This window comes from Pygocentrus nattereri, chromosome 12 (assembly GCF_015220715.1).
Source record: "Pygocentrus nattereri isolate fPygNat1 chromosome 12, fPygNat1.pri, whole genome shotgun sequence".
NCBI classification, from domain to species: Eukaryota; Metazoa; Chordata; class Actinopteri; order Characiformes; family Serrasalmidae; genus Pygocentrus; species Pygocentrus nattereri.
Genome location: NC_051222.1, coordinates 3,348,700 through 3,376,679, shown reverse-complemented (window position 1 = coordinate 3,376,679; position 27,980 = coordinate 3,348,700). Strand labels below are relative to the sequence as shown.

General features: G+C 38.5%; 1 protein-coding gene across 11 annotated transcripts in view; it reads left to right on the top strand.

Moving 5' to 3' along the window:
- Window positions 1-20,910, top strand: part of LOC108410790 (NACHT, LRR and PYD domains-containing protein 12-like) — a 42,135-nt gene extending 21,225 nt beyond the window's left edge. Inside the window, exons 1-9 of one of the 11 annotated variants that reach the window (XM_037543669.1) lie at window positions 304-977; window positions 5,071-5,347; window positions 5,669-5,758; window positions 7,773-9,555; window positions 14,070-14,240; window positions 14,404-14,574; window positions 18,191-18,364; window positions 19,365-19,411; window positions 20,046-20,910. In XM_037543669.1, coding sequence (XP_037399566.1) covers window positions 5,080-5,347; window positions 5,669-5,758; window positions 7,773-9,555; window positions 14,070-14,240; window positions 14,404-14,574; window positions 18,191-18,364; window positions 19,365-19,411; window positions 20,046-20,587 — 3,246 coding nt within the window. In that variant the 5' untranslated portion in view covers window positions 304-977; window positions 5,071-5,079 and the 3' untranslated portion in view covers window positions 20,588-20,910. Of the gene's footprint in view, window positions 1-303; window positions 5,348-5,668; window positions 5,759-7,499; window positions 9,556-14,069; window positions 14,241-14,403; window positions 14,575-18,190; window positions 18,365-19,364; window positions 19,412-20,045 lie in introns of those variants that run through there. The other 10 variants (XM_037543666.1, XM_037543667.1, XM_037543668.1 and 7 more) reach the window with 10 other exon arrangements.
- The last annotated feature ends 7,070 nt before the right edge of the window (window positions 20,911-27,980 follow it).

Sequence of the window (27,980 nt, the reverse complement as noted above, 5' to 3'; positions counted from 1 at the left end):
TGATCTAGTGGGGTAGGTCATGGCTATCATATTAGCAAGCTTTGAGCGGCTTAGATTGCGACCAGCAGGGTAGGTCATGGCTAGTATGTTAGGACATCATCAATTGCATGCATAGAAGATCCTGAGCACAGTCCCGGTGCTCCCTCTGACCCCTGGCTAATGCTGTCAGCTCGTCCATCTTATTCGCCAGCGACCTCCCGTTGCCCATGACGACGGAGGGGAGACGCGGCTTATATCCCCTCTTCTCCATAAGCCTCCACCGTCCCTCCCTCGCTTCCCCCGTGCGCTGGTGTATCCCCCTCTGCATCCCCTCTGCGTCCGTCTCCGAAGCTCTTCGGGGATGTTCGTTGTCCTGGTTGCCATGCCGACCGGCCGCAGCGCGATCAGCTGATCCTGGATGTAAACAAAGCGGCCATGCATCACCGCCGCGGACACGGAGAGTGAATGCAGCGCTTTCACAGCGAAACACAGACGAAGACTCGCTCTACTCGCATGTTTCGAGAGGGCACAGCTTCCCCAAGTTGCCTCGTCACAATAAATAAACCATTAAAAAGGTGAAGAAAAGTTACGAGTAAAAACGAAACAACACGAACGGGAGCTGCTGTAACAGGCAGCATGCACGTTCGCGCATGCGCACTTCCGGAAGTGTAGTCTAATGTGCTTTTCGGAGACATGGCTACACCAGGACATCCCAGATGACCACGTTTCCATCAATGGCTTCCAGACTGTTTGGGCCGACCGGGGCTGCACTGAGAGCGGTAAGCGCAGAGGAGGTGGGTCACATTACCATCCAGGAACGTACCTGTTGCCCGGACACTGAGCTGTTGGCTGTCGGACTCAGGCCATATTATTTACCACGCGAGTGCTCTGTGGTCAGAATCTGACCACTGATGAAGAGCTGGAGGATGTCTAGCAAACTGTGCATCAACAGAAGAGCTACAGTCTATAATTGATGACTAGCAAGGTAGAGCAACAAGGTAAGTGTCTAATAAAGTGGAATACATAGTGTGCGAAACCAGACAAAGCAGCTGGGCTTGATACACTGTTACTGCCACCACACACTAGTAACCCAAATAATATTCATTGGTTGGTGTACCCAATAAATTGCAATTGAAAGGTGTGTTTTAAGTAATACACAAATTTACATGTGCTAATACTTGTTTGTTTTATGGGTCTTCTTGAGCTGTTTATTGGATTGACAGATAGATGTCTTGAGAACAGGTTTCACAATAACCTTTGCATTTATGTTACACAGTTCATTTACGGCATTTGGCTGACGCTCTTATCCAGAGCGACATACAATTTGATCATTTTACACAAGTAGGCGAATGCAGCGTTAGGAGTCTTGCCCAAGGACTCTTATTGGTTTAGTGTAGGGTGTTTAGCCAAGTGGGGGATTGAACCCCAGTCCACAGCATAGAAGACAGAGGTGTTAACCACTACACTAACCAACCACACAGTTCAAACGCAAATTTTTCTATAGCGTTCACTCAGTGGTTATACTTGCCAAATGAGGAAAACCAAGAGGAATTATTGAAGGGTTTCATTTCAAAATGCACTGAAGATCACTTAGAAATGATATGACGTATTTTGAGAGGAGTGAGCTTTACACATATGAGAAATATCAGTGGCAATGTGTTTCTCATTATACGTCAACTGTGATTCTTTTCCCAAACTTTTTTATATTCAAAATTGTTGCAAATGGATTTACAGCAATTCGGAATGACACTCTAAAGCAGGGCTTCTTTGCCTGGAGGTCAGAACCCCCTTGGTCCCAGAGTGATTGTGAGAGTGGTGCTGCATGACATATACCTTATCAAACACAGAGAAAAGTGTTTTGATGAGTGCACTGCTGAATGGCGCCACCTGCAGGCCATGGAATATAGTCAATTATGAATTTCTTTTGGGTGAGCTTGTTACGGGGGTGGTCTTTATTGACCACTATACTTTAAGAAATGATTTAATGGCAGCCAAAATAATAAATAATAATAAAATGTATACTAGTGTTGTGGTTTGGGGAAACCAGATGGCCAAGGTTAAGAAACCCTAGAGGACATCCAATTTTAAACAAGCCTAATGATCATTTCCTTGTTTCATTCTTTCCTTGCATGCACTATTGAGAGAGTTATGTCAGGGTCTCTCTTTGCACTTGGTGGGCTACAAGTGGTCTCTACCCCTCCCTCATAGGATGGATTTCTGTGTGTGACAAAATGTTCTGTTTTTGTGGGATCCTCAACATGTGAGTACAATGTGGCTGTTTTTTACATTCACATTCATGCAAATCTGATTGAATGAAATAACATGAAAATATTCATTAACACTTGGCAACACAACCCCTTTAGGTAGTTAACTGTAATAACAATGCTTATTCAATCTGTATACAGTTGTGAGAAGAAAATTGTATATCCTTAGAAATTATCCAGCGTTTTTCGTATGCAAGATTATATTTATCTACATCATATACACAACATTTAGCAAAAATATTTACATTTATCTTATATTTAAATGGTTGTGATAAAAAAACAAAACAGAAGTTATTTTTAACACAACAATGTGAGACCACAGGCACTGTGCTCAGATTTTAACACTCATCTTTTCATTTACTCCACTTGTTCTTGACAGAACATACTAATTGCAAAAGAAAACATTAACATGATTGAGTAGTTTTACCATGTTACAATACAGAAAAATAGGGGACATCCCTCTTTTTACGGTACAAAAAAGAACATCTCACAGACGAACCTCTTGCCCCAAAAAGTGTAAGAAGTTCTCCACAAATTTAATGCAAAAAATTGTTATTAAGTACAGTATTTAAAAAAAAAATACTGAGGCCTTTGTCAATTTATGCCTTAGAAGACTCCACTGCATTACATTATGCTAAGGAACAAAACGCCATTAACAGTAAAACGCAAAAAACATCCAAAATGTATTATAATTATTATTATTAAAAACCCAAGCCAAATCAGCTTTAGCTGGCTTTCAATAGGGCCAGCCTTAGCACCTCATCTGAGAGGGAAAGAGAGTCCACGGGTACCGCTCAGCAGATCTGGTCACTAGATCAAACACAAGGTCTGCTCAAATGGCCTTGCTGCAGGACCAGACACAGTGGCCAGAAGGCAGGCAGGGCATCTGCAGGCATGGGGGCTTCAATTTAAGACTTTTTGAGACTGTTTTTTAATGCCGCTCAGAGACAACATTAGAATCACTTCTGTAAAAACGAAACGGCAAAAACACCATCTCCCCAATATTACTCTTACAGGCTTTACCTATATCCTCTGACAAGCCAATATTTCAAACAAACATAAATTAACGGTTTTGCACAAACAAAAATGTCCATGCATTTGAAATAGGAATGAATGAAATCACTTTTTTCCGCAGTTTTCTCATAATCATGATGTCTCTGAGTTCAGCACCACCACTCCTGCGTCAGTTACACCTAAAGGTCCTTTGCTGTCATATGGAGGTTTTGCTTTGCCTTTTTGGCCAGCATAAGCGTAGTTCTGGGAGATTTCATGGTCTTCCAAATATCAACTTAGGACACCCTAACACATCAACGGAACTGCAGTACCCCCCATGCATCCAAGGACATTAAAGTAATGTTTATTCTAATTCTCAATTAAATATTTTAAACTTATACTTACTTGAAGTGTCCGGGCGAAATGGAATTCACGATGCAGGTACCTATAAAAGAGAAAAGACATTATTCAGTTATGCCGGCTGAATTATGCTGTTTATATGCCGCGTGTGCACATGTATACACAATAAAAAATGACCATACTGTTGCACTGTTGCTGTTATAAGGTGTAAAGGATGTGCCACAGAATACTGACTTGGAGAGCTGTAGAATCTTGCGCATGTTCATTTGTGGAGAGAATGATCTTACTTTTGAACTGTTAGCAGTGAAGTCGACTTCATTTTCTCAGAATTGCTCGAACCTGTAATACGAATCCTTCTTTCACTGTTTCCTAAGGCCTTGGTGGATAGATTTTCCGTGAGAGTAATGCCCCAGTTACAACTGTGGACCGTTAAGTGTTTTCTCAGAAATGACTAGATGAATAGATCCCAGCAGAAGTGTTAGAAACCACAACAAGCATCATCCCGTAAACTGTTTTTTCTTTTCTGCAGAGAATATGTGTTCTTTTTTTCATGTAATTGTGCAATAGACGCAATGCAATTCATTGAAAAATAAAGTGTCCGACTTATTCATTATTATTAGAGCTCTACACCAGATTTTCTGTAAAGCTGATTCATCAATCCCTACTCTAACGCTGAGCTGAAATGGGGAGGCCTTTAAAAAGTCACCTCCTAGAACAGAAATGAACTCACTCCTTTGCTGTGTGCACTTTTTCAGTGCCATAAAGCAGAATCTGCAGTTTGTGTTGTTACTTTATTTAGTTGTGTATGACACTGTAGAGCTTGTTCTGTTTCACACCTTTTCCTGTGATATATTTCACACAGAGTGCTGCTTCCTGTGTCTCAGTCTCTGTGTCATATCAGATCTACGCTGAAGTCTGGTCTCTACAGTATCTCTGTTGGCAGCTCAGAAGATTTTAAATGCCGTTAAACAGTCAGTTCTATCTAAAATAGAGTATTCTGTCTGAATAAATTATAGGCCTCCTGAAACACAGGACTAAAGTCAATGGAGTGATAAGGTAACTACTGATAGCAGGTAAGAGCATTTAATAGATTTCTTCTAAAACAATTCCTTGGAGTATTTTTTATGGATATCATCATTTTTAGATATTTTCTTGCTTTGTATAAAGTGAAACATGCATTCAGTTTTATGCAAAAAATAATTAAATATCTAGTATACTCTTTAAAAAATGCATTGCTAATGTAATGTGCTCACGTCCAGCCACACATAGGTCTAAAGTCAGTATGTCCAATGCCAATTGTTGGCTAGAAGGGTGTAAAGGGAGTGTGTAAAGTGAAACTGTATTTTCTAATGCTCTTTTTCATGGAGCTACAAATGGGTTTATTTTTTACTTGTTTGAAGCAAAGTTTCTTTAAATGTATAAAAACCCTCCATTTCACCTGACCCCATTAAACTTTTTCATTTTTCATCGCCAGTGTTGCGAGATGTCAAACATTGCAGAAGTTTTGCTGAATACTCTTCAGAACCTGTTGGAAAAGGACCTGGAATTATTCCAATGGCATCTGATCAATGGTCTGGATAGTTTAACCTGCATCCCAAAGTGCCTGCTGGAGAAGGCAGATAGACATGACACTGTAGATCAGATCGTGCAAAGATATGGACACAATGGAGCTGTAGAGATCACACTGACCATCCTGAAGAAGATGAACCAAAACCAAGTGGCTGAGGAACTGATGACTGAGCTGAGAAAGGGTAATGGAGCTGATATCATATTCCCTGTTTGAACTCCGCATTTGTACAACATTACTGTAGTTTTAGTTTAGTCGTGTATTTTACAATTACACTGACATGACTCCACAGAAAGTCCTACAACACACTTCAGAATATTTCAACAGTTCCAATTTATTCCTGTAACAAATGAAAACCTGTAATGGAATGAACTGTAATAATCCCTGATGTTAGTGTTTTTCAAGTCATTTTGTTGTGAATGGCATTCTTCTTGACAGACAGCTGCAGCTACAGTTGTGGTAAAAGTCTTTCAGGGGCCTGAACTGTACTGATGTTCTCTCTCAGGTAGAGACAGATGTGAAGAGATACCTGGAAAACGTTCCGCAGTGTCCTCCACTGCAGTTCAGACTGGAGACTCAGATGCTCTCGCTACAGGTAATCACTTCACTTCATGTCTTTATATATTCAATACATATGACATCAACTTGATTATATATTTTAATGTGTATTAAATCCACAATGCAATGTATAACTTCTAAATGTATCTCAGTTCTTCCTGTATGGAGAACACATTCTATAAACCCAGCTGCAAAAATGTTTTGCAGTAGTTAAATGCAAATTAAAAACAGAAAGCAGTGATTTGTTAACTACCGTTTGCCGATATGTAACTGAAAGCATCACACAGACTAGATATGTTAATATCTTCTAATATGTTGTAAGACTAGGAGGTTTTTGGAAGGATCAAAACCACATATTTTGGAACTTTTCACGCAAAGCGATTATATCGTGGGTTGTGAGTCCATAACACTATTAAAAGATTCAGAGACTCTTGAGAAATATCTGTGTGCAAAAAAGTAAGGCCAAAAAAAAAGAAATAAAAAACAATATTTGAATGCCTATGGTGCTCAGATGGCACTGAATTAAAATATGATTGAATATAATGTGAATATGAATATAACCACAGGGGCTCCGGAGTAATCCCTGCTCAGTTAACACAGTTTGCCCCTGCATCTATAAATGCAAGTTAGTAGTCTATGTAAAGTGGAAGTTGTATATCAACAACATCCAGAAATGACTTGTCTTTTCTAAAGCTCATCAGAGACGCAGTGGAAATGTACACCTTTCAAATAATTATAATTCTTGCTCTCTGGGCCAAAGTGGAAGAGGATCATCCTAGCGGTAATCAAGGCAAAGTAAAAGAAGTCAGCATCCATAACGATATGGGGGTACATTAGTGCGAATGGCATGGGTAACTTGCACATCTGTGATGGCACAATGAGCGCTAGGTAAATAGGTACATAACCATTTTGGAGCAACATATACTGCAGTTATGATGATGTCTTTTTCAAATACATATAGCTTGTTTCAGCAAGACAAATGCAAGCCATATTCTATGTTATAAGAGCATGCCATCTTAGTAAGAGAGCGCAGTAAGAGACTTCATATGAAGAAATACCCTAAATGGGCCTACAGTCTAGACCTCTCTTCCACTGAAAACATTATGACACACAACATATGAAAATTGAGATTCCAGGCTACTGAGTAGGAATAATCTAGGAATAATCTAGCAAGAAGAGGAAAATCCACTTGTACAACTACAACACTTGGTGTCTCTAGTTAAGTTAAGTGAGCCTTCCTAGTCCCACACCGGGAAATTTCACCTCAACATTTTGACCCATTTATCTACTAAAACACCACATACACAGTAGTGAGTGTGTATACACACATGTTAGGAGGCAGTGAGCACACTTGCCCAGAGCAGTGGGCAGTCCTATCCACAGTGACTAGGGAGTAGTTGGGAGTTAGGTGCCTTGCTTAAGGGCACTTCATGTACACACAGTCGGCTCAGGGGATCGGCGACTTTCTGGTCACAACGCTGGTTCCCTGACTTTCAGCCCATGACTGCCCCTCGTTCTCAAATTAGTCAACATTGTTAAAAGTAAATATGATGTAACACAATGATAAATATGCATATGTCCTAGCTTATCATTAATAAACATTAATTATATATAGTTTTTTTACTGTTTTATTTGCTTTTTCCCTACTGGAATTGGGTTTGCATGTGAAGGTAAAAAATCGAATAAATCTGTATATTTATTAGATTATAGTTAAATTTACACAATAATTAAAGAATCTGACCGATTCACAACTTACGGTCTTTACTGATACCCTTAGCAGTAATAATAATAATAATAACAATAAGCAAGAGTTGCATTACAGTATAATATATCTTACTGATTTCTTCTTATTCTTTATTAATGGTGGAAGTTATAAGTCTAAAGTGCTAAAGGAATGTGTTGAAAAGTCATACGGGAAAAGAAATTTTCTTTGATGCATCTGCATCTCCGAAAATTTTGTATGATGTATCTGCATGTCACAAAATAATATACAGACACTTATTTTCTTTACCACACATTACTACTAATCGCTAAATATTATTTTACCACAGGAGAACACCTTGACACCAAAATGATACTGAAAAAGCAATACAAGACCAATTTTATTAACTTGTATGAAGGAACTTCACTGGAAGGTGATTATGTGCCTTTAGAAGACATTTATACTGAACTCTACGTGATTGAAGGCTGCACAGGAGGAGTGAACACTGAGCATGAAGTGAGACAGATAGAGGGTTTTTATCCCAAAATAGAAGAAAAACCAATCAAGTTCAGTGACATTTTCAAGGTACAGTCCAATCAAAATGTGCTTGGTACTAAAGTACTTACATTGGGAATAGCAGGAGTGGGAAAAACAGCCTCTGTACACAAGTTTATTCTTGACTGGGCTGAAGACAAATGCAACCAGGATTTAGATTTCATTCTGTTTCTTCCCTTTCGGGAGCTAAACTTGATCAAAGATGAAATGTACACCCTCACAGAACTTTTATTTTATGTTCATCATGATCTCCAAGATAGTAACATAATGGAGATATTAAATGTTAATTATAGCACTGTTTTCATATTAGATGGACTGGATGAAAGTAAAATATGTCTGGATTTTAATCAAAAGAAACCATCTAGAGTGCAAGAGAAGACCACTGTTGATAAACTAATAACATATCTCATCAAAGGAGAGCTGCTTCCCTCTGCTCTCATCTGGATAACCTCCCGACCTGCAGCAGCCAAACAGATTCCACGCAAGTACTTTAGGCGTGTTACAGAAATACGTGGATTTAATGACCCACAGAAGGAGGAGTACTTCAGAAAGAGAATCAAAGACCACGATAAAGCCAGCAGAATTATTTCACACATAAAGACAGCAAGAAGTCTTCATATCTTGTGTCACATTCCAGTCTTTTGCCGGATCTCAGCCACTGTGCTTCAGGAAATGTTGAAGGAGGGCAGAAATTTAAAAAATGCCCCTAGAACTCTTACTGAAATGTACACCCGTTTCCTGCTGTTTCACACAAGTCAAAAGAATGATAAATACAGCGCAATGCAGAACAAGAACAGCACAGTTTCATCATCTGAGAGACTAGGAATAGAGGGCATTCTGAAGCTTGGAAACTTAGCCTTTCTTCAGTTAGAAAAGGGACAGCTCATATTCTATGAGAAGGATCTGAAAGAATGTGACATTGATGTTGATGAAGCTGTAGTGTACTCTGGAGTTTGTACACAAATCTTTAAAAAGGATGAGAAGATCTTCAGCTTTGTCCATTTGAGTTTCCAGGAGTTTCTTGCTGCCGTCTTTGTGTTCCTCACATTCAAAGATAAAGGTAACCCACTCCTTCAAACCACACTGGAGAAAATAAAGTGGAAGTTCACACATAAACTGGGTGATCTCCTCAAGACAGCAGTGAAGAAGGCCATTAAGAGTGAAAATGGACACTTGGACCTTTTTCTCCGTTTCCTCCTCGGCCTCTCTCTGTGTTCCAACCAAAGACTTCTCAAGAGTCTACAGCCAGAAATGGACGTCAAAGAAGAAAGTTTGGAGGGCACTGTAGACTACATTAAAAGAAAGATCAAGAAGATAGGATCCTCTGAAAAAAGCATCAATCTCTTTTACTGTCTGAGTGAACTAAAGGACAATTCTCTCACAAGTGAAATTCAGGAATACCTGAACTCAGGAGATCTCTCAAGACAGGAACTCTCAAATACACAGTGGTCAACTCTGGTGTTTGTGTTGCTGATGTCAGAGGAGTCTCAAGAGAAGTTTGAGTTGAAAAAATACAAACCATCAGATGAAGGACTGTGGAGACTATTGCGAGTGGTGAAAAACACAAGACAAGCTCTGTAAGTATAACTTTCATTATACTTAAGATCAGGTGAAGCATTCATTTCAGTTATCTAATCTACAGGATCAGCAGATGAAAGTAATCCCTCCAGTACTTTTAGATTGTTTGGCTTCATATAATTATAAAGAAAAGCAATTTCAGTCAGATGACCTCTTAACATAAGTAGGAATGCACAGTAATTAACGTGATGTAAATAAATCTGTGTTTTATGTGTTGTCCTTTAACGTTTTATTTTATACCAAAAGAATCCAAAAAAAAGAAGAGAGCCTATCAGTCTTCAGTTCTTATACTTATAGATTTTGTATTTTCTAAGAAGTTCCACTGCAGTGCTCAGTTACTCAGTTATTAGTAATTGCATTCTCAGCATTCTCTGTGTCCCTTAGAGGTAGATCCAGTGTGTAAACTAAGTGTATTCAGTTCATGTGTATAAGATGTCAGTCAGCAGTGACATGTAAGAGTTTGTAATTAGATCACCGTGCAGTGTGCACATAGTCCGAGTAGCGTTGGTATTCATGGTCTAGTGCATGCTGTGGGTGTGTCCAGTTTAACAGCTCGAGAGTAGAAACTGTTGTTGAACCTCATGGCTCTGGCTCAAATGTTATATCTCTTCTGAGATGGCAGTGGAACAGGAAGCGGCTGGGGTGTGAGAGGTCTGGGGTTGATAGTGCTGGCTGTCCTCAGACATAGTTTATTGTAAAATGTCCTATATGGGTGGGAGGACACCTGCAGTGAGGGAATGGGCAGTTTTCACCACCCTTTGCAGGGCCTTTCAATCTGCAGTAGTAGTAGTCTTCTTTTTGGTTTTGCCTAAACTGAGGATGAGACTTTTGTCCGTGCACCACTCTATGAGGAGTTTCACCTTCTCTGTAAACTTCCTCTTTGTTTTTAGCGATGAGGCCCACTACTTTCTTTTTGTTAGTGACCTTGATGATGTTACCATTGTGCTTGGTAATACAGTCATGGGTGTATAGGTTGTACAGCATGGGCTACAAGGCAGCCTTATGGACAGCCTGGTCTTGAACCTGGAAGCACATCTCTAGCAGAAAACTGTGTTTAATTATTCAAATCATGAATTTAAAATTGTGCAGTAGTAACTGAGCGGAAATATGAAAGATAATTCTTCAGGGGTTGTAGTATCACTTTGAACAATAACCTTTTGACTCATTTTCAACAGCAGCATGCCCTTCACAAAGTGAAAGGAGTGCATTCCCCCTTGTTTTCACTAATGGGTTTGCACTTTGCAACTTTTGCAAAAGCAGCTATTGACAGTTGATTTGATTTTCCCTCTCCTGCTCTATGTACCAATCCCAGTTTAGCATGCTGAGCTGGGTTATATGTCTTGAGATTGCTTGCAAACTAGTAGTATTACCACCCTTGATACATGTAATGCTGTTTCCAGCCAGTGGTTCCATTATACTTTCTAATAGAGAGCAATACCTCATGCATAGACATTCCTTTATTTAATTACTATACACCCCAGCTTCTTTTCAGCCAGAATGAAATGATATTTCCAACTGGATTTCAAAGTATGCAATATCAGTCAAAAGCTTGGACCTTTTAATTCAATGTTTTTTTATTTGTCTTACTTTTGACATTATAGATTTATACTGAAGACATCAAAACTACATTATATTGCCAAACGTATTCTCTCATCTGCTTTCACATGCATATGAACTTGAGTGACATTCTGTTCTCAATCCATAGGGTTTAATATGATGTTGGTCCACCATTTGCAGCTATAACTTCAACTCTTCCGGGAAGGCTTTCCATAAGGATTATTAGTGTGTTTATGGGAATGTTTCACTATTCTTCCAGAAGTGCATTTGTGAGGTCAGACACTGATGTTGGACGAGAAGGCCTGGCTTCTCGTGTTCTCGTGTTCTGAGCCAGCCTTTGTCATGTTCTTTAGGGTTGGGGTCAGGACTCTGTGCAGGCCAGTCAAGTTCTTCCACAACAAACTGGCTCATCCGTGTCTTTATGGACCTGCTTTGTGCACTGGTGTGCAGTCATGTTGGAGCAGGAAGGGGCCGTCCTCAAACTGTTCCCACAAAGTTGGGAGCATGAAATTGTCCAAAATCTCTTGGTACTGAAGCATTAAGAGTTCCTTTCACTGGAACTAAGGGGCCGAGCCCTAATCCTCAAAAACAAACCCCTCACTGTAATCCCCCCTCCACCAAACTTTACACATGGCATAATGCAGTCAGACAAGTACTGCTTTCCTGGCAACTGTCAAATGCTGAGCACTTGATAGTGCTTTTCTTCACTCAGTGGTCCAATTTATCCCAAACTATCTCAATTAAGTTTAGATCAAGTGATTGTGGAGGCCAATTCATCTGACACAGCACCCTATTACTCTCCCTCTTGGTCAAACAGCCTTTACATAGCCTGGAGTTGTGTTTGGGTTCATTGACAAACAAATGATGGTCCCACTAAGTGCAAGCCAGATGGAATGGCATAGCCATGCTGGTGAAGTGTATCTTGAATTTTGAATAAATCACCAACAGTGTCACCAGCAAAGCACACCCACACTATCACACCTCATCTTCCATGCTTCATGGTGTAAGCAACATATGTAGAAAAGCATCTGCTCACTTTTTCTGCACTTCACATGAAAAGTGGAACCAAAAATTTAAAATTTCAACTCATGAGACTAAAGTACAGAAATCCTCTGATCTAATGTCTATTCCTTGCGTTTCTTGGCTCTACTTGGTGTTCTTCCTCAGTAGTGGCGTCTTTGCAGCAATTTGACCAAAAAAAGTTGGAGTGCTGTGAAGAATGTACAATAAAAATGGGAGGCAATGATATGCAAATCATGTAAACCATATTTTAAAGGAAAATACTACAAAAACAACATATCAAATGTTGAAACTAAGAAATTTAACTGGTTTTTGAAAATTATTTTGTATGCCCATGTGGACTTTAATGCCAACAACATTTTCAAAAAAGTTGAGATAGGGGCATTAGTACCCCTTTGTTTCATCACCTCTTTTTTTAATAAACTTTGTCATTGTTTAGGACCTGAAGAGACCAGCTGCTGTAGTTTTGAAATTGAAATGTTTTCCCAGTCTTGTTTGATATAGGATTTCAACTGCTCAACAATTCAGGGTCACATTTGTCATATTTACAGTGGGTGACAGGTCCTGACTGCAGGCAGGTCAGTTAAGCATCCAGACTCTTAATGCTGTTAAGAGCAATGCTGTTATAATGCATAACATGTATAGCATGCAGTGTTTTTTGGCATTGTCTTGCTTAAGTAAGCAAGGCTTTCTCTGAGAAAGTCATCATCTGGATGGCAGCATATGCTGTCAAAACATGTATATATTGTTCAGCATTAATGTTGCCTTCACAGATATGCATGCTATTCATGCCATGTGCACCAATGCACCACATACCACCTGAATACTGTTTATGATTTCCAAAAAGAATTTCAAATGTTGATTTGTCAGACCACAGGATCCTTGTCCACTTAAATTGTGCTCAGGCCCAGAGAAGGTGGCAGCATTTCTGGATCCTGTTTATGTACAGTTTAAACTTGCATTTATGGATGCAACAACAAACTGTGTTCACAGACAGTAGTTTTCAGAAGTGTACCTGAGCCCATGCAGTGATTTCACTACAGAATCATGTCTGTTTTTAATGCAGTGCCACCCAAGTGCCCAAAGATAATGGCAAACAAATACACATTTTTGCAAATACAAGGTATTTTTAGCAGTATGCAAATTTATCAGCCTTTTGTTCTCCCCATCCCAACTTTTTTGGAACATGTAGGCATATGTACGTAAATTCAAAATAGGCGAATATTTTTCAATAAACAATAAGATTTCTTAGTTTTGACATTTCATACGTTGTCTTTGTAGCTTTGTACTATTTTCTATGAAATATAGGGATATCTGCCATCATTGCATTTTGTTTTTATTTACATTTTGCATAGTGTCCCTACATTTTTGGAAATGGGATCATATAAAATATTAAAAATGAAGAAAAAACATTGAATGAGAATTTTTTTTTTACTTTTGAATCGTACTGCATATGTATGTTCATTAAGAATGTTCCATCCGACTAATTCTGATATTTGAGTATCAATTAGAGCTTATGAACAGATATCTGGGTAAATTTAAGAAAAGAAAAAGAACTGCCCATACTGCCCATTCTGCCCATCCAGAGTAAAATCTATAGATATCTGTCAATACACTCAAACTGTACACAGAGTATATTGGGACATTTACTTATTACCTGTCTTGTCTCCATCTTCCTTAACCCATACTTACACTCAGGAATCAATGGCAACTGATTGCCAATTTAACAGCTGTAACTATGTACAAGTGATCTATCTACAAGTCTTCTGTTAAGAAAGTGACAATGAAGATTCATTTGACCTCGTTTTTTTTAAGATGTGTTTTAGCAGTCAAGAAAAAATGAATAAATGAATAAATAAGTAAATCAAAATAAACATAAATAAGCTAGACTATGTGTAGTATAGGAATCACATAATTTTGTTTATTTTATGTCAAGGTTGGATCATTGTAATCTGAGTAAGGATGGCTGTGAAACTCTCGCATCAGTTCTGAGTTCAGATTCAGCATTGAGAGAGCTGGACCTCAGTAATAATGAACTGCAGGATTCAGGAGTTGAGAAGCTCTCTGCTGGTCTCAAGAATTCACACTGCCAACTTCAGATACTCAGGTCAGCTTTTTGTCAGTCATTCATTACTAAATTGTATATATTAATCTAAATTTACAACAACTGGTAAAATGAGATACTCAGGTCCTTAATTACGTTTTTGGTGTCTCCTTTAAAAAATCCTTTTTTTTCAGTTCATTACATCTGTATTTGCTCTTTTTTGTAGACTAGCTTTGTGTAGTCTTGGGAAAAAGACTTGTGAATATCTGGAATCAGTTTTGAAACTGGAAAACTCCTTAAAAGAGCTGGACCTCAGTCACAATGACCTGCAGGATATGGGAGTGGTGCTGCTCTCTGCTGGACTGAAGGATTCACACTGTAAACTGCAAATTCTCAGGTTAGCTTTCAGTTTATTCTATTCAGTTACACTTTCACTAATGAAACAAAATTATACAAAAATTCTGACTAGCAATGTCCTGATCCAAACTAGTAGATTGCAATTAGAGCATTTCCAACCATATTTTAACAAATCTGCTTCACAAAACTTTCTTTCTTTCTTTTTGCACTGTATTTAAACTACTGTCATAGTGATGCCGTTCTTTTTTTGCAGTTCTTTTTCCTCTTTTTCCCTCGTAGTTCTCTGATAAAGAAACACAAACCGATAAAATGTTCACAATGTTTAATAATAAAACAATTATTAAAAATTAAAGAGTGCTGAAAATGTAAGGCAACATATAAAGTAATTTATATACAACATATAAACATAGAAAAATACTGAATAATACAAGGAGGACTAGTTCCTACACAGAGGACTAAACCTGTTTCTGTAATAACGCAGTATTGTAGGACAATCACCACGCCAAAGTTTGAGAGGAAAAGCAGAGAAAAAGTATATAATTACATTAATCAGTCAGTCCTTTGTTGATCCTCTGGGAAAGGATCAGTGCACTCTTGTAATCCTGAAAGTCTGCATATCCTCTTCTCTTAATAAGGATAGGCTGAGTTTGATGTAGGATCAGCCAAAAATCTGATATAGAAGTTGGTAAATTGAGATCAAAAGTCCCCCAATTCTCAACTCATTATAGGACTGGTGAAAAAGTAGGCAGTGGCCCAGTTCTTGTTGAAAATGGCATAGTGTTTACATTACACATGTAGCTCAGAAAAGGGAGTGAGTTACATCTTCATACAACCTGAAAACATACAAACAACAAATGACATTACACATGGTGTTACATATGTCCTGTGACAGTTACACTGTATCATAAAAATGTTTTCATGTTAACGTTTCGTGTGTTCTTAATAAATGCTATGTGTGTCCACAACATCTGCAAACCTGTCTGTACCTCCAGCAGTTTTGGTTATGGCTGGCTAAGTGGTCAGCACCTTCTTGACCTTCTTGCTTTGCGATATTAATGCTTCTCAGCATAATCCACCACCAGAGACAGGATTTCTGCCCCGTGTGACCACTTTTCCAATATTCCAGTCCTGCTTTGTCTGGCTGACTTTCAGAGGCCAACTAGAAAATCTCCTACGCTTAACAAGCCATGCTCTACCATGAGCTACTTTCTGAAATTTAACATTTTTTCACACTATAAAATGGTTAGTTCACATACAGTTCTACTCATAAGTTTACATACCCTGGCAGAATTTTAGTATGTGTTCCATTCTTTAAATAAAATATGAGTAATCAGGTAAAACATATTAATTTTGATAGCATTCATATTAAACTACAAGGCATCACATAATTATAAAATCATTAAACAAAACAATAAAGAAAATACAGAGATGGTCTCCATTCAAAAGTTGCATACCCTTAGATCTTATTACTGTGTCTTGACTCCTTTAGCATGCAGGCTTTAGATGAAACCCTTAATTTTCTCTGGTGGAAAAGTTGACCTTTCTTTTTGGCAAAAAGCTTCTTGGACCTGTAAACTCTTTGGTTCTTTTATATGAACTGCAAATTTCAGATCTCCTCAGAGTGGCTAAATGGTTTTGAGGTCAGAAAACTATTCTATATAACATTTCTTTTCAACTGTAGGCACTGAAGGGTTGACTTGGCCTTGTGTTTTGAATAATTGTCATTTTAGAAAGTCACCCCATATGCAGCTTCTGAACTGATGAAGGCAAATTGTCCTTCAGTATTTTCTAATAACATGCAAGCATCTTGCCAACTATTCTGACTAAATTCCCTGTGCCTCAGTAGAACACACACACGATACAAATCAGAGATCCACCTTGATGCTTAATACAGGGAAGGCATACTTTTCATCATAAGCCTTGCTCCTCCTATAAAAAATAATTTTTTTTGTTTGTGACCACAAGGTTCAATTTTGCTATCATCACTCCAATTGACTTGCTTTTGAAGGCTTGTCTAGGTGCTATTTGGCACATTGTGAGCAGGCTATTTTGTGGTATTGGCACAGTACCTGCTTTTTTTCTGGCAGCTTGACTGTGCAGCCCATTGATTTCAAGTTCCTTCCCTTAATGTGCAACGTAAAATAGCCACACCACTTTTTGGCAGAGAAGCCTGTATTTCAGGTGTAGATACAGTTATAGTTTTCAAATATTTTGACATCTTTTTATGTCATTTCTCTGATTTATAAAGTTCAACTATCTTTTCTCACAGGTCCTTTGACAGTTCTTTTGAGTATCCAACAAAGTCATTGCAGCCCTGGATGAAGTGTGCAGAGGTCTCTCAAGTGTTAAGAAATCATAGACTATTTATACACTGGCATTAATTGCAATCAAACAAATGTGTATATTCTCAGGCCAAAGATGCAAGGGTATGTAAACTTTTGATCATAGCCATTTGGGTGGTTTCATTTATAATTTCAGAAATTAATTTAGAAAATTGGCTTCATATGAGCATTACACCTAAACAAATGAAAGTTTTATGCATATAAGTCATATTTTTCAAGCAATGGCCAATGTTTCACAAATTCTGCCAGGAGATGTAAATTTATACATAAAAGTATTGGGACACACCTCCTAATTATTGAGTTCGGGTGTTTCAGCCACACCCATTGCTAACAGGTGAAATTAAAAAAGTCTTGATAGGTAAACCCTGGCAGTAGGATGTCACCTCTACCACAAGTCAGTGTGTGAAACTTCCATCTGGTTAGATCTGCTGTAAGAACTATCATTGTAAAATGGAAGCACTTTGGAGCAACAACTACTCAGCCACAAAGCAGGGGTTGGCCTAACGCCCTTAGGTTCCTGTGAAGGGAAATCTTGATGCTTCAGCATTCCAAGATATTTTATTGGAGTAGCGTGGGCAAGGCCCTTTTCTGGCCTCAAAGGTCTAATATTCAATAAAATTGATGATTAAAATATTCAAAAAAGGCAAAGACTGAAACCTACATATTTTTTATGAAAACAAAAGCTTTACTGCTTTGTTTTGTTGGGGCAGTTGTGGGTGGGGGCAGTCATGGGCTGGAGGTTAGGGAACCAGCCTTGTGACCGGAAGGTTGCCGGTTTGATCTCCTTGGCTGACAGTCCATGACTGAAGTGCCCTTGAACAAGGCACCTAACCTCCCCAGGCACCATGGATAGGGCTGCCCAATGCTCCGGGCAAGTGTGCTCACTGCCCCCTTGGCTGACTTTCAAGCTGGTCAGAGTTGCCAGATTGGCCAGAATCCCTTGGAACAGAATAATTACTTGCCAGAACAACAATTGTTTATCAGTGATTTTGTTCCTTGATTCTTCAATAAAAATGAAATAATTAAAGTAAAACACATTGTTAGCTAAACAATAATAAAGAATAAAGAATTATTCTTTTAAAATATTCCATATCAGATTAAAAATTAATCTAAAACAATAAAGACCAGCATAAAATGTGTCAGAGTGTCACGCCATAAAAATGAAGTGATTTTGCTGAAGTACCAATTGATAATGATACATGTATTACCTTAATTTTGTGGTTGTATTGTGCATAAAAAATACAAATTTTTCATAGCTGAGTCAGAAAGTGCATCACTACAGTTGAACGCCCCACATTTCCTGTCTTTCTACAGATTATCTGGTTGTATGATCACAGAGGAAGGTTGCTCTTCTCTGGCTTCAGCTCTGACATCAAACCCCTCACACCTGAATGAACTGGATCTGACCTACAACCACCCAGGAGAGTCAGGAGTGAGGCTACTATCTGCTAGACTGGAGGATTCACACTGCGCACTCAACACACTTAGGTATGTACAAGAGTGTGCATATGTGCGTGTGTGTGTTCAGCAAGAGGTACAGAATTATACAGAAGAACCTGAAGAACTGAAGAACCCTGTTTTTGTCTGTGACTCCTGAAGAACCCTGTTTTTGTCTGTGACTCCTCTCATCAATTACGTAAATAAATAAATATGTTTAAAAAGGCACAATATACGAGAAGCTAGAGTTATTTCCAAACTAAGTGCCTTTTTAAACTGAAAGCATCCAAGCCAAACTTTGTTGATTCATTTGGTAACTGGAAAAAAAGTAATTGTGCTTTTTATGCAGGGAAAGAAAATCGGAAATGAATCTAGTCACATTGGAATGCATTTCAGTGAAAAGAGTAAATGGAATCCAGCCAAAGTATATCCACATACAATCCAGATGTCAAACAATAAATGGCTACCTTAAGAAAGTCTTATTTTCTAAAGAAAAGTTACATGTGTATACTTACTCATGACTCAATGTTTTGAAAAAGAACCATAAAATAAAAAGCTGGAGACAAGGCAGCGTGTATGGATGCAATATGTCTTTTAAATGGAATTTCAATGGCGTGTAGTATAATTATGTTCTCTAACCTTTTCGAAAATATGTATTGATATATGATATATTGTATATTTTATGTTATAATGTCTCAGTAATTGTGTCTGAAGAAATGTTTACTAGTTAGAGTGAATTAAATCAATTTAAGTCTTTAAATCTCAGCTAGTGATTCGTATTTCTGTATCAAATTATGAGTCAATATTTTGGTGATTGTAATGACTAAAAGCAGACAATATTTTCTGTGCTCCTTTTTGATGTTTTATTTGATTTTCTTTTTACCAAGATGTGACTTTTCTAAGGTGTGACTTTTTTTTTGATATTTGTAAAAGCAGTCATTTTAGATTTATGTTTGTTTTGTATTTGCTCTAAATAAGATCAGTATTATATCTGCAGTATAAAATGGCCTTTCACCTGTGTGTGTGTGTGTGTGTGTGTGTTTTTCACCAGAGTGGAACATGGAGGTAAGATCAGAATCAACCCGGGACCAAAGAAATGTAAGTAAACACACACAAAAACATGTTATCTCCTCTAATCTCTCTTCTTGCGTGTCCTGTTTTCTCCTCTAATCTCTCTTCTTGCGTGTCCTGTTTTCTCCTCTAATCTCTCTTCTTGCGTGTCCTGTTTTCTCCTCTAATCTCTCTTCTTACGTGTCCTGTTTTCTCCTCTAATCTCTCTTCTTACGTGTCCTGTTTTCTCCTCTAATCTCTCTTCTTACGTGTCCTGTTTTCTCCTCTATTCTCTCTTCTCGTGTGTCCTGTTATCTCCTCTAATCTCTCTTCTTACGTGTCCTGTTTTCTCCTCTAATCTCTCTTCTCGTGTGTCCTGTTTTCTCCTCTAATCTCTCTTCTTGCGAGTCCTGTTTTCTCCTCTAATCTCTCTTCTTGCATGTCCTGTTTTCTCCTCTAATCTCTCTTCTTACGTGTCCTGTTTTCTCCTCTAATCTCTCTTCTTGCGTTCATGTTTTCTCCTCTAATCTCTCTTCTTGAGTGTCCTGTTTTCTCCTCTAATCTCTCTTCTTGAGTGTCCTGTTTTCTCCTCTAATCTCTCTTCTTGCACGTCCTGTTTTCTCCTCTAATCTCTCTTCTAGCGAGTCCTGTTTTCTCCTCTAATCTCTTTCTTTATGTGCAGATTCCTGTGAGCTCACTCTGGACCCAAACACAGCACACACACATCTTTCTCTGTGTGAGCAGAACAGAAAGGTGGTATGCGTGAGAGAGCAGCAGTCGTATCCTGATCATCCAGAGAGATTTGATGAGTATCAACAGGTTCTGTGTAGAGAGCGTCTGACTGGACTCTGCTACTGGGAGGCGGAGTGGAGCGGGTGGAAAGCTGCTATAGCTCTGACATATAAATCAATCATCAGGAAAGGAAGCAACAATGACTGTGATTTTGGATGGAATAACAAGTCCTGGATTCTGTACTGCTTCTCTGATAACACTTACTCTGTCTGTCACAACAGTGACAAAACTGAGATTCTTGCCCCTTCCTCCAGCTCTAAGAGAGTAGGAGTGTATGTGGACTGTCCAAGCGGGACTCTGTCCTTCTACAGCGTCTCTCCTGGCACACACACACTGAACCACCTACACACATTCAACACCACATTCACTGAACCGCTCTATGTGGGATTTAGACTTTATGATGCTGGCTCCTCGATAAGTGTGTGTGTTTAGGATAGAATAACCTCCTGAGTTTTCTCTACACTGATCATGAATAGAGGTGCTCACTTTCAAAACACTGGTTGCTGTGATGTATCAGGAGTGCGAGGTAGAGGCCCCTCGTCTCAGACGCTGGTGGGGGCTTGAAAGTGCAGTTCATTCATGATAATTGTGTGGTGTATATATATATATATATACACGTTAAGTGACTATAATTTAACTCCAACCATCAGTCTTACACCTCTTGAGAGAAATATGTATGAAAGTGCATAATCTTCACATGTACAGTGTTTTTAAAAAAGAAACCTACATTATATTACGCTATAATGCAGAGTCCAGTTAGTGTCTGTATTCTTCTTTCTCAGATACTTTCAGTTTTGTTTTGGGTGCATGACCTGCTTAACTGATCAATATCACCCTCTAGTGGCAACAATACATTTAGACACACACACACACACCTACAGATATTGGAGGGTGTTTATCTTGCAACCTGTCTTTTTATATTTATTTATTCATATCCATCAGACACTCTTATCTAAATTATTTGTCCAATTATTTTTTTATTAATTTTCGTATGTTTGTCCTATTTTTTATTTTGTAGATATTCTGGGTTTTTTTTTCAAAGCTACCATGCGTTTTGACCAAGGTTTTGATCTATTTATTATCATAAACTAAACATGAACATAATTAAAAGACTTTAGACTGTAAAAGCCTTTAAAAACATGGATATTTTTACTTTTGTGCTTTTTGTGACTTTTGTGACTTTTGAGTCGGACTGAAACTAAATCGTCAAAGTTTTTCAAGCTAAACGGTAGCATGTCACCAGTAGCAGCACATCTACAGAAGTCAAGATAATCTTAACCTGCACATCACACAAAACACATTTAGTTCAGTCAAAATCCTTTTCATTCTGCTTTGCATTGCTAACCAGCATTGCTAACCAGCATGCTCTCCATTTATTTCTGAAAATAACAGCACACTGGCAAACAAGCCGTCCTATGGGAGGAAGATGCTTATTCAGGCTGCACCAGATAATAAAGCTCAATGGTACATACAAAAATGTGATGTAGTCACAGCCCTAAATAAAACCCAGTTGAGCAAAAAGACTTTAGTGCTTCATAATCAGCAACTGTTGATATTTACTACAATAATGATTATATGGCTGTCCATAAGAAAAAAGGCTGAGGGAAATCCACTCATGACAAGTTCTGCAAAGCATAGAAGGAGTGGAGCACATCTTTATGGGAGGTGTTATAACGACATTATAATAAGTCAAGTTTACAATAATTCACCCAGTTGAGAACAAAGCTGGTCTGCACAAGGAGGCTCTTGCAGGGGTATTTGGTATTTGTGCTCATTTGGGACAAAGTTAGCACACTACGGAAGGATTGGCTGAGTATTTTGTTTTCAAATTAATCTGAAAACCACTTTATGATCCAGAAAATCTCAGCTTTTGTTTGTTTGAAATGTGACACACTTTCATTCATCTTTTTTGAAGGTGTTTTGAACATGGAAATGAATTGTCTCCCTTTGCAAAAATAACAGCTCTGAGTCTTGTTTCATGAGACTGAGACCTAAGATCATTTCTCCATAGGGAATATCTCCAGATTCATCAGATTCCTAAGTCTGATGTTTTCAGATTTCGAAGTCTGATGTGTTGAGATTCCAAAGTCTGATTTCAGATTCCTGATTTCCTAAGTTGCTTCTCGCTCAGGGTCGTGGGGATTCTACAGCCTTTTCTAATTGTATTGTGGACTGAATTAAAATCCTTTATTTTTAATATGTATCCTGAAATTTTGAACTCCACCCTGACCCAGAGAAAAACAGAGTGCTGATCTAGAGGATCCGCAGAATGCAGGTGCTTGGGTGGAGTGGATGGGGACTTGCTTAGACAATAGCAGGAAAGTTCTCTTGTATAAAAGTATTCTAGTTAGGCTACTTACAGCACTGGGGCAGGACTATCATAATTCTTTGTACTAGTGCCATTATACTAGCCCCGACCATCACAGCTGGGAGTGGAAGAACTGTCAATGCATCTGTTCTACAAGGAGATGACTTTCATGGCCCAGTTAATTTTATCTTTGGAGCTGATTCTAATCATAAAGGTAACTGCATAATTATAACTTATAATCTACACTCTCAGAAAAAAAGGTACAACACTATCACTGGGGCAGTATCCTTCTTGTCACTGTGGTGGTACCTTCAGGGGTACATCTCTCTACCTTTAGTGAAGGATCATAATTGCATCATAATCCACAGAAATTATATTTTTTATAGTTGTATTGACTCCTCACACCCCGGCTCGCCTCCAGGCTTTTTATTCTATTGTTCGGTTTTAAAACTTTAGATTATAAAAAGATACAAATATCTATTTTTCCACTCAGGAAAACCTTATTTAGGGTACACATTTTGATTTTACACTGTTTGTACCCTGATGAACAAATCATGTACCTGCACAGAACCTTTATTTCCAACAGTGTATTATGCTTCAAACGTACTGAACAAGAAGAAATAATTTGCTCTTTCTCTCTCTCTCTCTCTCTCTCTCTCTCTCTCTCTCTCCTCTCTCTCATTTTCTCTGTCTCTCTCTCTCTATCTCTCTCTCTCTCTCACACTTTCTCATTTTCTCCGTCTCTCTCTATTTCTCTCTCTCCATCTCTCTCTCTCTCTCTCTCTCTCTCTCTCTCTCTCTCTCTCTAAATAAATTAAGAGCCTGTCCCTTTAAGAGAGAATGCAGTTTGTTAAGCATTGGTTGCCATAATAACTGGCGCCCATTTGGGCTCAGTATGAAATGCTGAGTAGCTCAGAATCGGACCCAGTTCGGTTGAAGCTGGTCGCTCAGCTCGGCTCGGCAGCTGCTCCGCAGGGCTACTAGCTGCTCTGAAGCCCACCATTTGCCCCGAGTGTGGGCTTCACTCCTCTCACTGTGGTAGGTACCGTGAGGCTCTCTGAACGGTTCAGTTCTACATTTCTGCTTATTGAAGCGGCCAGGTCGGTGGACTGGTGGTCATTTGGTTCTCCTACTGACTGTGACGAGACCACCTTTAAGCAGCATTTTGGCTGCTCAGCTGTAAAGTTAGTTTGTACTCATTTAGGTTATAAACTATACTCCTAATGTGTTTATATGAGGGGTTATTCTTTTAAACCTGAGGTGGGTTTTACTTAAAGAGGCGTCCAAACCAAATGTCCTCGGCAGCAGTGTGTAGATTAGCTGTAGCTGTGATGGGCTAACAGATGAAGCTGGGTTTATTTCATATACCGCTGTTCCTTAAAGGTTTTAGGAATAACTGTTTCACACAAAATATGTGTTAATGTTTAGTTGTTTAGTGTCGTGTATTTGGACTATTAATATCGAAATATGTTGAGTAGCTCAGAATCGGACCCAGTTCGGTAGAAGCTGGTCGCTGAGCTCGGTAGCCGCTGCATTTACTAGTAGCCACAGGGCTACTTGCTGCACTGAAGCCTTCAGTTTGCCCCGAGTGTGGGCTTCACTCCTCTCACTGCGGTAGGTGGGCTGTGGACTGCACTGGGAAAGGGGTGCTGGATGAACTGAGAGCCCATTACAAGCGCTGGACTTGGTGTCAGAGTGAGAGAAGCTGAGTTGGACTATTTTTACTGGAGTGCAGGGCCAGAGATTTACGTTTTCCTTCTTCTTCGGTACCGATAGCTATAATACTTTAGCACGCTACATTTTTTTGAGATTTTCTTTTTACTCGGACTGAATGGGCGTGTTCCATACACACACACACACACACAATGAGGACTGAAAACATTGCAGTTGCAATTGAAGTTTCTTTCTGGGTTATTTCAAGGTAGTTCACTGAAGTTCACTAGTTCTTCTGTTTCCGAGCACAATTGTAGTGTATCAAAAATCATTATGATAGTATACAGCCATCCGAACCAGTGAATTCAATTTCCTTCTCTAAAATCTCTACTTGCTTCTTTACTGGGTTACAATTCCATGCTGCTCCATATTGGTTGCTTCTTAGATGTTTGCAAGATTTTGGACCAACATTTGTGAATTTGACAGAAAATGATTGCAGGATGTGCTTTGGTTGCAAAGACACCACGGAGCATATGACTTTCAGAATTTAAACACTGATGGTTTTAATGGACAAACCTTTCACTTTCAGTTTTTATCTGAGACAGCATTATTTTAATAGAAATCATTTAGTGAACACTCACCGTAAAATTTGGATTCTAGTTTCTTCATAATCTATTGTCCATTTGTCTTTTTTCTCAGAGGTAACTGGAAAGAACCCGACGCCATCCTCCACTGTAACTCCACATGGAGATTCAGTATCTAATACCACTGTAGGTAAACTGAACACATCATTACTTTGACCTTTTCTTAAATATATACTGTATTTTTTACATAGAAAAATATAAAATTAAAAAAAAATCTCAAAAATAAAAAACTTTGAGATTATGAATGTCTTAAAATTTTGATTATATTAAGTTATTAAAGAAAGACAGTGTTCTTCAACCTAATCTCTACATGTTGCATGTATATTGTACAATCAATAGGGCTGAAATGTTACATAGTAATAATAATAATAATACACACACACACACACATATTTTCTAACCTGCTTCTCCCTCAGGGTCATGGGGGATGCTGGAGCCTATCCCATTATAATAACAATAATAATAACTATTCAGAATATGTAAAGCTTCTGTGACACTGTATTCTCAATTGTTTAAGCACAATCCTAAAATGAAAACCTTTTTTTGTTTGTCAGTATGTCAAATTTTCCGGTCCATTCATTTTTACAGTTTAACAGCTTATTTTGCACTGTATTTCATAATGTTTTTGCTATGGTTATATTTATTTACATTACTGTAAAATATTGGGACCCACTGCCGAAACACGGTATATGTTCTAGATTTGACAGTAATACTATATTAATAAATTGGCTCCGGAGAAAACTTGACCTATGGTGTAGCAGAGAAGCAGAGTGAAAAACCTGAGTAAGTGGAGTTTATAGATTATACTACTTTTCTGTTGATCTTTATTACTCTCTCATGCTGTAACGGGGAGCGAAGAGGCGGACGCATGTGCGGAGGTAAGCGACTTTTATTAAGGGCAAATCCAGGGTCGTGGTCAAGACAGTCCAGGGTCAAAGAGCCAACACTGAGAAAACGGAGTTCAGACATGACAGACCAGAATACAATCAACAACACAGATTCAAACGAAGCCAACAAACAGAATGATACATCGAACAAAGACCGGCAAACACTAAGGGCAAACACAGGGCTTAAATAACAAAGGGTAACGAGGGACAGGTGAACACAATCAGGGGCAGAGTAACCAAACAGGGGGGACTTGAACCAAAACAAACGCACATGGAAGACCAAAACAAAGGAGCACATGGACAGGACTGGGAGGGGCCAATCGTGACACATGCATTAATCTATATGCTAATTTTGTAGATCCTTACAAGCAAAACTACACAGTCAACAGTCAGAAACTGTCAAACACATACATTTAGTAACTTAAAGTTGTGTTCCAAAATCACTTACAATATAAAATATGAAACCATTTGTGTGTGTATTCACTAGTGTGTATGTGGTGTTTCACTTCACGGATGGGTTAAATGTGGAGGTGGAATTTCCCCAGTAGTGGGATTAAAAAAGTATCACTTAACACATTCATTACCAGCTTCTGAACAATGCACAGAAACAGTTTAGATCCACCTACTCAAAGAAGAGTCTTCCTCTTTTTGACCATCTTATATTAGAATAATAGTGAAGACATCAAAAGTATGAAATACAGTATCACAAATGAAGTTATGCAGAGACCAAAACACTGTTAAACAAATTGAACTATCTTCTATTTTAGATCTTTTTAGACAGTTGCCGCCCTTTACCTTGATGCAGTTGTAAGACAGATTGTACTGGTGAAGAAATGAAGATGTGGCACAGTCAGCAATGTCTTTGCCAGATTTATGTGAAGAACTTGTCAGACAAAACAAGTTTTCTGATGTTGATGATCATGATGATGATCATTAAATGTTAAATGACAGATTAAATGTTTAAACTGTTTAAAATGAGTGAAAAATAGAAAAGAAAATGTAAAATGAGTAAAAAAAAAGAATGGAGCTCTGTATTTCAGCTGTCTTTGTCCATTGCCCAAAAACAGTTAATGGCCTGCTACCTTGAGCCTATCCAAGTGCTCCTCCCTCACTGACTGCCTAATTCCAGTCTCTTGTACATTGGCCTCTGGCCAAATACATTTAAGTACTTTTTATACCTTCAAAGTGTGCAAACTAGGCTGAAAAGTTACAGACAGTATAATACTCTATTCTTGTTCACTGTATGATTTGCTGTTCTTTTTGTACAACTGATTACTTTGTGGCTACAGCATGACCAACTATAATTACCATTTAGTCGGAGAAAGAGAGACGTAAAGACATGCTATTCTAAAATGATCATCTCTTGAGTATAAGCAAACCAATGGATACATATAACCATGAAGAATAGATGGTTAACACAATGAATCTTAAAAAGGAAAGCACACAATTTAAATTAAGTCTAAAGTGGAAGTAATAATCTTCATGTATCTATGGTAACTGTAACACATAAATCATTACTTATCAAACAACCTTACAGAATAGTCAGCTTCACCAACAAAGAACCCGGCATAGAGTGGCTGTGTGAATGTGGTGTGGACCGTGTGCAGGAGGGTCACTGTGTCAGAGACGCTGTAAAAGGACAAAGTTCCTGCACTGTGATCCACATACACTCCTATTCTGGAGGACGATGGACCTGAGAGCACAGTCTGAATGCTGTTGTGCCAGAACGAGAGAGTGGGAGAACATTCCAGACTCCAGGACTGACTGTTGCGTCCAAACACACCGTCGTGACCCCGTCCTTTTCTGCAGATCCCTTTATATGAGACCGATACGTACAGCCACCCCTGTCCCCGACTGCTCCACTCAACCTCCCAGTAACAGCGTCCACTCACACTCTCTTTACACAACACCTGAGCCCACCAGTCAAATCTCTCTGGATGATCAGAGTAAGGCTGGACTTTACCACTGTGCATCACCAATCTGTTGCTGTCAGACAGACTGAAATGAGGATGTGCTGTGTTGGGATCCAGAGTCAGCTGACAGAAATCTAACAGAAATAAATGAATAAATAAACTAATTAATTAATAAAAATGAGTATTTAGTTTCTTATTTGAAGAAAAATAGTGTGAGTGTTTTTCTCCCATAGACATGTCTATATCAAATATTTTAGACATTGCATAATCTTCACCAAGAACAACAGCTCAAGTATATTTAAACACAGAAATACAAACAATATTTCTGTGTGTGTGTGTTTCTATATGTGTATATGAGTACCTCTCTGTATGTGTAAGCATGCATTTTGCTGTCCTTTTGAGGACTACATATCTTCACAA